General features: G+C 42.4%; 1 protein-coding gene across 1 annotated transcript in view; it reads left to right on the top strand.

Annotated features, from left to right (window-relative positions):
- LOC128693114 (glutamate receptor ionotropic, kainate 2-like) overlaps positions 1 to 14,279 on the top strand; it is a 769,231-nt gene that overhangs the window by 665,676 nt on the left and 89,276 nt on the right. Inside the window, exon 15 of the mRNA XM_070089531.1 lies at positions 12,282 to 12,422. Coding sequence (XP_069945632.1) covers positions 12,282 to 12,422 — 141 coding nt within the window. The remainder of the gene's footprint in view (positions 1 to 12,281; positions 12,423 to 14,279) is intronic.

Genomic DNA, 14,279 nt, shown 5'->3' with positions numbered 1-14,279 from the left:
ATGCAGGATAGTTCCTTGTTTGCATGCAGGATAGTCTCTTGTTTGCATGCAGGATAGTCCCTTGTTTGCATGCAGGATAGTCCCTTGTTTGCATGCAGGATAGTCCCTTGTTTGCGTGCAGGATAGTCCCTTGTTTGTGTGCAGGATAGTACCTTGTTTGCACGCAGGATAGTCCTTTGTTTGCATGCAAGATATTCCCTTGTTTGCATGCAGAATAGTCCTTTATTTGCATGCAGGATAGTCCCTTGTTTGCATGCAGGATAGTACCTTGTTTGCATGCAGGATAGTCCCTTGTTTGAATGCAGGATAGTCCCTTGTTTGCATACAGGATAGTCCCTTGTTTGCATGCAGGATAGTACCTTGTTTGCACGCAGGATAGTTCTTTGTTTGCTTGCAAGATAGTCCCTTGTTTGCATGCAGGATAGTATCTTGTTTGCATGCAGAATAGTCCCTTATTTGCATGCAGGATAGTCCCTTGTTTGCATGCAGGATAGTACCTTGTTTGCATGCAAGATAGTCCCTTGTTTGCGTGCAGGATAGTACCTTGTTTGCATGCAGAATAGTCCCTTATTTGCATGCAAGATAGTCCCTTGTTTGAATGCAGGATAGTCCCTTGTTTGCATGCAGGATAGTACCTTGTTTGCATGCAAGATAGTCCCTTGTTTGCATGTAGTATAGTCCCTTGTTTGCATGCAGGATAGTCCCTTGTTTGCATGCAGGATAGTACCTTGTTTGCATGCAAGATAGTCCCTTGTTTGCATGTAGTATAGTCCCTTGTTTGCATGCAGGATAGTCCCTTGTTTGCATGCAGGAAAGTCCCTTGTTTGCATGCAGGATTGTCTATTGTTTGCATGCAGGATAGTCCCTTGTTTGCATGCAGGATAGTCCCTTGTTTGCATGCAGGATAGTCCCTTGTTTGCATGCAGGATAGTCCCTTGTTTGCATGCAGGATAGTCCCTTGTTTGCATGCAGGATTGTCTATTGTTTGCATGCAGGATAGTCCCTTGTTTGCATGCAGGATAGTCCCTTGTTTGCATGCAGGATAGTCCCTTGTTTGCATGCAGGATAGTCCCTTGTTTGCATGCAGGATAGTCCCTTGTTTGCATGCAGGATTGTCTATTGTTTGCATGCAGGATAGTCCCTTGTTTGCATGCAGGATAGTCCCTTGTTTGCATGCAGGATAGTACCTTGTTTGCACGCAGGATAGTACCTTGTTTGCACGCAGGATAGTACCTTGTTTGCGTACACGCAAATTTGCTTAAGTAGTATGTAAAAAGTCTTGGAATCGTTGTCATCTGAGCAATATCTGGAGAATGATTCGTCTGGTCGGCTTCAAACTTTCGCAACTTTTGTGTTCTTTTATAAACAAGACTCTCACTTCCATTGGATAAATATTTATATTTCTTACTTAGTAACTAGAGAATGCTTCTTTTGACTGGGTTCAAACTATTTTTGAAATTTTACTGAAATTGTTGAAAATCCTGGAAATGAACATTAAAATGGTATAAAATACCGACAGGATGTTAGGTAAGACACATATGCAACAGTTAGGTATCTTTATTGTGAAACGTTTCGCCTACACAGTAGGCTTCTTCAGTCAAGTACAGAAAAGTTGATAGAAGCAGAAGATACTTGAAGACGATGTAATCAGTCCATCATCCTTAAAGTTTTGAGGTGGTCAGTCCCTCAGTCTGGAGAAGAGCATTGTTCCATAGTATGAAACAATGCTCTTCTCCAGACTGAGGGACTGACCACCTCAAAACTTTAAGGGTGATGGACTGATTACATCGTCTTCAAGTATCTTCTGCTTCTATCAACTTTTCTGTACTTGACTGAAGAAGCCTACTGTGTAGGCGAAACGTTTCACAATAAAGATACCTAACTGTTGCATATGTGTCTTACCTAACATCCTGGAAATGTTGGAATCAAATCAGTTACTGTAGAATGACTTGTCTGATCGGCTTCAAACTTTCTTCATTGGTGAGCTTAATGAAAACAGCTTGTCACTCACGTTAAGCTGTTGAAATTTGCCATGTAACTAGTGAACGACTCTTCTGGTCGGCTTCAAACTCTAAATACTGGTGTATCTTAACACTAAGTGTTTTCATATTAATTTTGGGCTGTGTGGGCGCCGACTTGTCAATATTTTTGCCAGTTTTAACTAATTGAATTCTGTACAGAAACCAAAATATTTTTTCTTACACGTTTTTTGGTGAATTTTAAATGGAATATAAATCAAAGAAGCAAACTGGATACAAATAAAAAATCGCTTTTTGTGGCGTTTTTATGTTTAATAAGAAACAGCCAGTACTTTTTTATTTCCCAGTTATATGCACTATGAAGCCTGGCCGGGGGGGGGGGTGTTGACCCCCGGAATCTTCTCCAGGTATACTCCACGTACAGTCGGCATTTCTTCCCTGTCTAGCTCATCTCTGATCGTAGCCTCAGACTCGTCCTTCACAACCTCATATCCACAACTTCTTTGATTTAATACAGGTTTAGCCTCTTTTTCATCAGATGCTAAAAAAAATCTTTGTTTGGTGACTTGCAACCATCTTGTCACATGCACTCTTGACGCGGCCATGATCGTTGTCAGCCCCTCCGTTAGCACTGGTGAACAAAATGCTGTGTTTATGAACACTACGACTATGATTCTGCTCGTCTCTGCTGGGAAGAGACGAGCAGAATCATAGTCTGCTGGGAAGAGACGAGCAGAATCATAGTCTACTGGGAAGAGACGAGCAGAATCATAGCCTGCTGGGAAGGGACGAGCAGAATCATAGCCTGCTGGGAAGAGACGAGCAGAATCATAGTCTGCTGGGAAGAGACGAGCAGAATCATAGTCTGCTGGGAAGAGACGAGCAGAATCATAGTCTGCTGGGAAGAGACGACCCAGCGTCCCTGGGTACCTCCCACAGGGAGACGTCCAGCATCTGTTTCCCAGTCTTCGACGCTCCAACGCCGTTTGACTGATTATCCCGTTTCTCACAGGGACAACAGTGTTCATTTTTGTTCTTTTTTTTCCATACTGACGCCTTTACTGTTATTACTTTCCTCTGCTGTTTAATTATTATTATTATTATTATTATTATTATTATTATTATTATTATTATTATTATTATTATTATTATTATTATTAATTTAACGATTACTATTAATGTTAACAATAATAATAATACTTAAGTATTACTTAACTTTCACTGCTACCGAAGAACAGTTGATACTTAATCACAAGTGCTGGTGAGCTACCAGCGCTACCGAACTAAACAGTTACGTAGGTTTTATCCAACTGTTGTGGGTGGCATCCTGCATGGTAAGAGCAACCCTTAGACAGGGATTCGAAAGGAGGTTAATTAGAACAGAAGCTCCTAAACCACAGAACCTACAGTGCAAAAATAAACTAAAGAGTTACCACAGATACGAACACATTCTTGCGCTTGTAAGTTAGAACTCTTACTGGAACATTTGATGGGTTGGACAAATATTTTTGATAGCTGAGAGAGAAGCTTACGTCGACGTTCTGGTCCAACTTGTACCATTTACAAAGTCCGTAAACTTTTCTCAACTATGTGCGGGTTATCTGCGTATTGTTCCGGTCACAATATTGCGCCTTTCTATTCTTTATAATAGTGAGTTTGGATTTGAGAAGAACTTACCTAGTATGGGTCAGTAGGCCTTCTACAGTGCTCCTCATTTCTTATGGGACCACAGGATAATTGGAACGGTCTTCTGATGGCTTTCAACCATGTAACGATCGTGTATCGTGACCTAGTATTTCTTAAGCTTCTTATTGTATTCTCTAAGGCAGTTTTGACATTTACCAAAAATATTGTTTTCCGTGTGATAATCTGAGAATTCCTCTTTAAGGTGAGATCCTTTTGGTTTTCGACTATATAAATTGTGTGTGATAAATCAGCAAGTTGTCATCAGATAAGCTTCAAACTTTCAACACTGGTTTATTTTAAGGACGCCTGAGATTGTTATTGGGGTCAGCAGGTGCCAATTTGTGAACTAAAAAGATTAATAGTGAGTTTACAGGCTAAGATCTGGAATCCAGCTTCAGCTTGGTTCAAAGTAGAACGTCCAGTCTAGGGTGTGTTAACACCCCCAGGATGCCACACACGCCAGTCAACTAAGACACAGGTACCTATTTACTGTTACCGTTACTGTTCCAACTTGCTGTTGGAAGCACAAGGACAGTAGGTGTAAGGTGACTAACACCCAGGTATCTACTTACTGCTATGTAAACAGTGACAGCATATGTAAGGTAACTAACACTCCGGTACATATTTACTTCTAGGTGAATAGGGACAGCAGGTGAAAGGTGACTAACACAGAGGTACCTACTCACTGCAAGGTGAACATGGGTGGCATATGTTAAGTGACTAATAATCATCCCTAACACGACCCTCGTGTTAGAGAAGATTTATTTATTTATTACAAGGGGGATGTAAGTATGATAATTGGGATGATTATATTCGCGATTATAAGCTGCAGATTATTAAAATGAAAACTTACCGTATGTAATACTGACACTCGTATCCTTGAAATATAAACTATGAAAAAAGGACACAAGACTAGAACAATACTCAGAACACTCTCATATAGGAGGGAGATGCGATCATGTTGCAGACCATTTACAAGTCCATTTACAAGTGTGACTTGTAAATGGTCAAAGTCAGACTGAAAGGGCGTAAACTTCTCTTTGCTATGTGCTGGTTGTTTGTGTAATATACACTATCTTATGTTAAATCACTCGTTTACAACATATGTTACCGCATGACCAATATGCCTCTCTTATACGCAATATATATATATATATATATATATATATATATATATATATATATATATATATATATATATATATATATATATATATATATATATATATATATATATTTATATATATATATATATGTATATATATATATATATATATATATATATATATATATATATATATATATATATATATATTATTAACACACTGGTCGATTCCCACCAAGGCAGGATGGCCCGAAAAAGAAAAACTTTCACCATCATTCACTCCATCACTGTCTTGCCAGAAGGGTGTTTTACACTACAGTATTTAAACTGCAACATTAACACCCATCCTTACCACACCACGGGCGGGATTTGAACCCGCGGTCAGAGAGTCTCAAAACTCATTACTATTTCGTGAGTCATGTTGACGACAGTGAGGGGACTTGAGCTAGAGTTCGTCACGGCCACGCTAGCTGGAGATTCGTCTGTAAAAACTTGCATTTGTGGTCACAGTGGTGCCTGTGCTAACCTTCATATGATGTAGAAATATACCTAGTTGGGCGAATCTTATTGTGGCTAGCTGGTCCAGTGGCTAACGCGACGGTCTGGAGTTTTGAGACTCTCTGACCGCGGGTTCAAATCCCGCCCGTGGTATGGTTTGTTTGCAATCGTGTCATTACGATTTCGTGAATCACCCCTCCTTCAGAGTGCAGGCACTGTACTTCCCATCTCCAGGACTCAAGTCCGGCCTGCCGGTTTCCCTGAATCCCTTCATAAATGTTACTTTGCTCACACTCCAACAGCACGTCAAGTATTAAAAACCATTTGTCTCCATTCACTCCTATCAAACACGTTCATGCATGCCTGCTGGAAGTCCAAGCCCCTCGCACACAAAACCTCCTTTACCCCCTCCCTCCTACCTTTCCTAGGGCGACCCCTACCCCGCCTTTCTTCCACTACGGACTGATACACTCTTGAAGTCATTCTGTTTCGCTCCATTCTCTCTACATGTCCGAACCACCTCAACAACCCTTTCTCAGCCCTCTGGACAATGGTTTTGGTAATCCCGCACCTCCTCCTAACTTCCAAACTACGAATTCTCTGCATTATATTCACACCACACATTGCCCTCAGACATGACATCTCCACTGCCTCCAGCCTTCTCCTCGCTGCAACATTCATCACCCATGCTTCACACCCATATAAGAGCGTTGGTAAAACTATACTCTCATACATTCCCCTCTTTGCCTCCAAGGACAAAGTTCTTTGTCTCCACAGACTCCAAAGTGCACCGCTCACCCTTTTCCCCTCATCAATTCTATAGTTCACCTCATCTTTCATAAACCCATCCGCTGACACGTCCACTCCCAAATATCTGAATACATTCACCTCCTCCATACTCTCTCCCTCCAATCTGATATCCAATCTTTCATCACTTAATGTTTTTGTTATCCTCATAACCTTACTCTTTCCTGTATTCACTTTTAATTTTCTTCTTTTGCACAACCTACCAAATTCATCCACCAACCTCTGCAACTTCTCTTCAGAATCTCCCAAGAGCAGTGTCATCAACAAAGAGCAACTGTGACAACTCCCACTTTATGTGTGATTCTTTATCTTTTAACTCCACGCCTCTTGTCAAGACCCTCGAATTTACTTCTCTTACAACCCCATCTATAAATATATTAAACAACCACGGTGACATCACACATCCTTGTCTAAGGCCTACTTTTACTGGGAAATATTCTCCCTCTTTCCTACATACTCTAACTTGAGCCTCACTATCCTCGTAAAAACTCTTCACTGCTTTCAGCAACCTACCTCCTACACCATACACCTGCAACATCTGCAACATTGCCCCCCTATCCACCCTGTCATACGCCTTTTCCAAATTCATAAATGCCACAAAGACCTCTTTAGCCTTATCTAAATACTGTTCACTTATATGTTTCACTGTAAACGCCTGGTCCACACACCCCCTACTTTTCCTAAAGCCTCCTTGTTCATCTGCTATCCTATTCTCCGTCTTACTCTTAATTCTTTTCAATAATAACTCTACCATTCACTTTACCAGGTATACTCAACAGACTAATCCCACTATATTTTTTGCACTCTCTTTTGTCCCCTTTGCCTATATACAAAGGAACTATGCATGCTCTCTGCCAATCCCTAGGTACCTTACCCTCTTCCATACATTTATTAAATAATTGCACCAACCACTCCAAAACTATATCCCCACCTGCTTTTAACATTTCTATCTTTATCCCATCAATCCCAGCTACCTTACCCCCTTTCATTTTACCTACTGCCTCACGAACTTCCCCCACACCCACAACTGGCTCTTCCTCACTCCTACAAGATGTTATTCCTCCTTGCCCTATACACGAAATCACAGCTTCCCTATCTTCATCAACATTTACCAATTCTTCAAAATATTCCCGCCATCTTCCCAATACCTCTAACTCTCCCTTTAATAACTCTCCTCTCCTATTTTTAAATGACAAATCCATTTGTTCTCTAGGCTTCCTTAACTTTTTAATCTCACTCCAAAACTTTTTCTTATTTTCAACAAAATTTGTTGATAACATCTCACCCACTCTCTCATTTGCTCTCTTTTTACATTGCTTCACCACTCTCTTAACCTCTTTCTTTTTCTCCATATACTCTTTCCTCCTTGCATCGCTTCTACTTTGTAAAAACTTCTCATATACTAACTTTTTCTCCCTTACTACTCTCTTTACATCATCATTCCTCCAATCGCTCCACTTCCCTCCTGCACCCACTTTCCTGTAACCACAAACTTCTGCTGAACACTCTAACACTACGTTTTTAAACCTACCCCATACCTCTTCGACCCCATTGCTTATGCTCTCATTAGCCCATCTATCCTCCAATAGCTGTTTATATCTTACCCTAACTGCCTTCTCTTTTAGTTTATTAACCTTCACTTCTCTCTTCCCTGATGCTTCTATTCTCCTTGTATCCCATCTACCTTTTACTCTCAGTGTAGGTACAACTAGAAAGTGATCTGATATATCTGTGGCCCCTCTATAAACATGTACATCCTGAAGTCTACTCAACAGTCTTTTATCTACCAATACATAATCTAACAAACTACTGTCGTTTCGCCCTACATCATATCTTGTATAATTATTTATCCTCTTTTTCTTAAAATATGTATTACCTACAACTAAACCCCTTTCTATACAAAGTTCAATCAAAGGCCGAAGGAGACTCGAACCTACGAACCTTGGAACAAGGTACGCAGTGCCTTACCATTCTCACCACACTGGATGCATGCAGGGGATGAGATGAAAAGCTGTAAGAGTTCTCCCTGAAAGCTGGCTGCCTTGGATCAAACGTGTAGCGCAAGCTGGACGCCAAGGTATTGGTCCAGTGTGGTGAGAATGGTAAGGCACTGCGTATCTTGTTCCAAGGTTCGTAGGTTCGAGTCTCCTTTGGCCAGAGATCAGTGTTTGTGTATATTTCGCCTGCTCTTGCGTATATCTATATATATATATATATATATATATATATATATATATATATATATATATATATATATATATATATATATATATATATATATATATATGATTATAAATTCAGCATTCACCTCACAATGTATTAATTAACTAAAACAATATAATCTTAAAAAAAAAAAAAAAAAAACTCAGAGAAAGATATTTGGAGGGAAGAATTCGACAAAATAAATATACAAAAAAATTTTTGATACCAAGTCGAGCGGGCACAAGAAAATATATTTTTTAAATAACTACAAATACGGGATGAAAGAGAAAGATAATTAGACATAATTAGAGATAATTAGAGATAATTTCTTGACGAACATTGGTAGATAGTCGGAATAAACTTCGATATAAATAAGTGTACTAGAATTATTGGAAACTCTGCGTATTTAGGTGTAAAATTAGGTAGTGAAAGCAACCTAGAACTCTGCCATAGAGTCCTGGAGATGCCACAACCTAGCACTCTGCCATAGAGTCCTGGAGATGCCACAACCTAGCACTCTGCCATAGAGTCCTGGAGATGCCACAACCTAGCACTCTGCCATAGAGTCCTGGAGATGCCACAACCTAGCACTCTGCCATAGAGTCCTGGAGATGCCACAACCTAGCACTCTGCCAGAGAGTCCTGGAGATGCCACAACCTAGCACTCTGCCAGAGAGTCCTGGAGATGCCACAACCTAGCACTCTGCCAGAGAGTCCTGGAGATGCCACAACCTAGCACTCTGCCAGAGAGTCCTGGAGATGCCACAACCTAGCACTCTTCCAGAGAGTCCTGGAGATGCCACAACCTAGCACTCTGCCAGAGAGTCCTGGAGATGCCACAACCTAGCACTCTGCCAGAGAGTCCTGGAGATGCCACAACCTAGCACTCTGCCAGAGAGTCCTGGAGATGCCACAACCTAGCACTCTTCCAGAGAGTCCTGGAGATGCCACAACCTAGCACTCTGCCAGAGAGTCCTGGAGATGCCACAACCTAGCACTCTGCCAGAGAGTCCTGGAGATGCCACAACCTAGCACTCTGCCAGAGAGTCCTGGAGATGCCACAACCTAGCACTCTGCCAGAGAGTCCTGGAGATGCCACAACCTAGCACTCTTCCAGAGAGTCCTGGAGATGCCACAACCTAGCACTCTGCCAGAGAGTCCTGGAGACTCCACAACCTAGCACTGTCAGAGGTTCCTGGAGACTTTGCAACCTAGCACTCTGCCAGAGTCCTGGAGATGCCACAACCTAGCACTCTGCCAGAGAGTCCTGGAGATGCCACAACCTAGCACTCTGCCAGAGAGTCCTGGAGATGCCACAACCTAGCACTCTTCCAGAGAGTCCTGGAGATGCCACAACCTAGCACTCTGCCATAGAGTCCTGGAGATGCCACAACCTAGCACTCTGCCAGAGAGTCCTGGAGATGCCACAACCTAGCACTCTTCCAGAGAGTCCTGGAGATGCCACAACCTAGCACTCTGCCAGAGAGTCCTGGAGACTCCACAACCTAGCACTGTCAGAGGTTCCTGGAGACTTTACAACCTAGCACTCTGCCAGAGTCCTGGAGATGCCACAACCTAGCACTCTGACAGAGAGTCCTGGAGACTCCACAGCCTAGTACTGTGTCAGAGAGTGCAAGAGACTCCACAACCTAGCACTGTGTCAGACAGTGCAAGAGACTCCACAACCTAGCACTGTGTCAGAGAGTGCAAGAGACTCCACAACATAGCACTGTCAGAGGATCCTGGAGACTCCAGAACCTAGCACTGTCAGACGATCCTGGAGACTCCACAACCTAGCACTTTGCCAGAGTCCTGGAGACTCCACAACCTAGCACTGTGTCAGAGAGTCCTGGAGATTCTACAACCTAGCACTGTCAGAGGATGCTGGAGACCCCACAACCTAGCACTCTGTCACAGGGTCCTGGAGATGCCACAACCTAGCACTCTGCCAGAGAGTCCTGGAGACTCCACAACTAGCACTGTGTCAGAGGGTCCTGGACGCTCCACAACCTAGCACTGTCAGAGGATCCTGGAGACTCCACAACCTACCACTGTGTCAGAGGGTCCTGGAAACTCCACAACACAGCACTCTGTCAGATAGTCCTGCAGACTCCACAACCAAGCACTCTGTCAGAGAGTCCTGGAGACTATACAACTTAGCACTCTGTCAGGGAGTCCTGGAGACTCCACAACCTAGCACTCTGTCAGATAGTCCTAGAGATACCACAACCTAACACTGTGTCAGAGGGTCCTGGAAGCTCCACAACCTAGCACTGTGTCAGAGGGTCCTCTAGACTCCATAACCTAACACTGTGTCAGAGGATCCTGGAGACTCCGCAACCTAGCACTGTGTCAGATAGTCCTGGAGACTCCACAACCTAGCACTGTGTTAGAGAGTCATGGAGACTCCACAACCTAGCACTGTGTCAGAGGGTCCTGGAGACTCCACAACCTATCACTGTGTCAGAGGGTCCTGGAGACTCCACAACCTAGCACTGTGTCAGAGAGTCCTGGAGACTCCACGAGCTAGCACTGTGTCAGAGGGTCCTGGAGACTCCACAACCTAGGACTGTGTCAGAGAGTCCTGGAGACTCCACAACCTAGCACTGTGTCAGAGGTCCTCTAGACTCCACACCCTAGCGCTGTGTCAGAGGGTCCTTTAGACTCCACAACCTAGCACTATGTCAGAGGGTCCTGCAGACTCCAGAACCTACCACTGTGTCAGAGAGTCCTGGAGACTCCACAACCTAGGACTGTGCCAGAGGGTCTTGGAGACTCCACAACCTAGCACTGTGTCAGAGGGTCCTGGAGACTCAACAACCTACCACTGTGTCAGAGGCTCCTGGAGACTCCATAACCTATCACTGTGTCAGAGGGTCCTGGAGACTCCATAACCTAGGACTGTGTCAGAGGGTCTTGGAGATTCTACAACCTAGCACTGTGTCAGAGGGTCCTCTAGACTCCACAACCTAGCACTGTGTCAGGGAGTCCTGGAGACTCCACAACCCATCACTGTGTCACAGGGTCCTGGAGACTCCACAACCTAGAACTGTGTCAGAGGGTCCTGGAGACTCCACAACCTATCACTGTGTCACAGGGTCCTGGAAACTGCACGACCTAGCACTGTGTCAGAGGGTCCTGGAGACTCCACAACCTAGCACTGTGTCAGAGAGTCCTGGAGACTCCACAACCTAGCACTGTGTCAGAGAGTCCTGGAGACTCCACAACCTAGCACTGTGTCAAGAGGGTCCTGGAGACTCCACAACCTAGCACTGTGTCAAGAGGGTCCTGGAGACTCCACAACCTATCACTGTGTCAAAAGGGTCCTGGAGACTCCACAACCTAGCACTGTGTCAGAGGGTCCTGGAGACTCCACAACCTAGCACTGTGTCAGAGGGTCCTGGAGACTCCACAACCTAGCACTGTGTCAGAGGGTCCTGGAGACTCCACAACCTAGCACTGTGTCAGAGGGTCCTGGAGACTCCACAACCTACCACTGTGTCAGAGGGTCCTGGAGACCATCAGCTACGATAGTACACAGTCTCAGTAAACTGTCTGCCTGGTATATTATAGAACTGTTTATTTCTCTCTCTCTCTCTCTCTCTCTCTCTCTCTCTCTCTCTCTCTCTCTCTCTCTCTGTCTCTCTCTCTGTCTCTCTCTCTGTCTGTCTGTCTCTCTCTCTCTCTCTCTCTCTCTCTCTCTCTCTCTCTCTCTCTCTCTCTCTCTCTCTCTCTCTCTCTCTCTCTCTCTCTCTCTCTCTCTCTCTCTCTCTCTCTCTCTCTCTCTCTCTCTCTCTCTCTCTCTCTCTCTCTCTTTCTCTCTCTCTCTCTTGATTTTTTCCATCCCAGTGGAAATATTTTCTTGTAAATATATCTGTACTAATCTTTACAGAAACATTGCAGCCAGTCAGCTGCTTGAGGAAAGCATCTATTTCCTGTCGTGTTTCCTCTCCCGTGTTTGGTATTGTATTCCATGTTCTCGATTTTGTCCCCTTATTTCACAGGTTAAGTCCTTATGAATGGATCGCATCCTATCCATGCAGACAAGAGGAGGACAGAACAATGGAAAATCAATTTAATCTCTTCAATTCTCTCTGGTTTACAATGGGAAGCCTCCTACAGCAAGGCACGGAACAACAGCCCAAGTAAGCCTCACGCAACATTCTGGCCGCGAGGCTTCCGACTCTTCCTTACAGAAGAAAAAAAAAATTTGATTAGTTATGTACCTTATTGTATAATGTACATAGTATTCTAGTATTTACTAGACTCAAGTTATCACTAGACATTAGTAATTAGCTGGGCTCCTTAACACACTATACTTAGACTTTCCTTAAATAAAGTTCTATATAAACCGAAGGATCGTGAAATTTGACTACAATATTTTATGTTTAAACCATTGTGCTTAATTTAAAAAAAATTATTGGGGTATATATAAATATTTCAGCAACGTTACACATTATAGAAAAAATCACTATTTTTAAATGAGAAAAATTAATAATTTAAATGAGAAAATAATTACCACTGATTGATGAGAAAGAATTTGCTTGTTTATATAGTCAACCGCACAAGAAATAAGACATAAAAATGTCTTTGAAGAAAGTAGGAATTAGAAAAGATGTGTACACTCTCCCTACTATGTAGGGAGAGTGAACATATTTAACAGAGATGTTTGGAAGCGGAATGACAACGTTATCAGATATACAGTCTTCCCAACAAGGTGTTATATATGCGCTGTCGTCAGCAATTACTAACATAAATAGTAAAGAAGAACACTACTGTAAAGTCTGGTAACATATCCTCCACGTAGCTGATATTACTTATAAGATATTATATTCGTTATAATACATTCCTTGATATATCATGTGCTGCCGACACGTAAACAATCAAAGTAACGACTCAATAAATTGTAATATGAAGACTGCGAACAAATCAGGGGTTTAAACTCATGGCAACTGAGCACTGAAAGTGACTCACCTTCACGGGTTCAATCCTCCCCGTTCCCTGATTTAATCAGAGTAATACCCATCCTATGTACCTTTCCTGTCATATTCTTACAGTCGTACCATCAGTCCTTAATTCAAATTTTCCTCAGCAGTATCACTAAACACGTAGACAGTTTCTGGCCATCATATCTATAGTAAATTCTTCGATATCTTGTCTCCTTCCCTTCTCGAGATTTCTTCACCATGGAAAAGCCGAGGTCGCCACAAATTTATCGTATATTCAATCTAACCATACCACGGACGGGGATAGAACCCGCGATCAGAGAGTCTGGAGTTTTGAGACTGATCGCGGGTTCTCTCTCCGCCCGTGATATGGTTTGTTTGCAATCGTGTCATTACTATTTCGTGAGTCGTATAGCAAGATCCTGGAAAGTTATTGTCCATAACCCATCGCTCCTTCAGCAGATATAAGAAGTTCACGTCAGTCACATCCCATCAGATATTATTAATAATTACGTGTACCTTGAAAATTAAAATTTCAATCTCGTTCTTGAGAAATATTCAGCATAACGTCAAACGAAAATTTTATCCAAACTCTTGGAATATATTCATTACCTACGTTTTAATAATCTTTTATTAATAAAAAAATATATCAATTAATAATGAGACAAAAGTCGCTACAGATAATTATATAGTAAGTGGCTGGCTGGAAGTTCCACTTATTTCCAGTACTTCTTGGTGGTAGGTTCTTATGTACTGTAAATGTTGCTGGTAAGGTTACTTATGTATTGTAAATGAGTGTTTTATGTCCACTTACGTGTTGTAAATAGTAAAGAATTGTTAACTTAATTGCTCTAAATGTTGGTGTTAGTTTCACTTACGTGTTGTCAATGTTGGTATTTGGTTCACTTAAGTGTTGTAAATGTTGGTGTTATGTTCACTTAATTATTGTAAATGCAAATATTAGTGTCAGGTTCACTTAGGTGTTGTAAATGTTGGTAGTAGGTTTAAATGATGACTGAAGGTTCTCTAGTTTGTTCTGAGTGTTGGTGAGAGGTT

Source organism: Cherax quadricarinatus, chromosome 28 (genome assembly GCF_038502225.1).
Source record: "Cherax quadricarinatus isolate ZL_2023a chromosome 28, ASM3850222v1, whole genome shotgun sequence".
NCBI lineage: Eukaryota > Metazoa > Arthropoda > Malacostraca > Decapoda > Parastacidae > Cherax > Cherax quadricarinatus.
The sequence above is the reverse complement of the archived record's forward strand: the minus strand, read 5'-3'. Positions and strand labels throughout refer to the sequence as shown.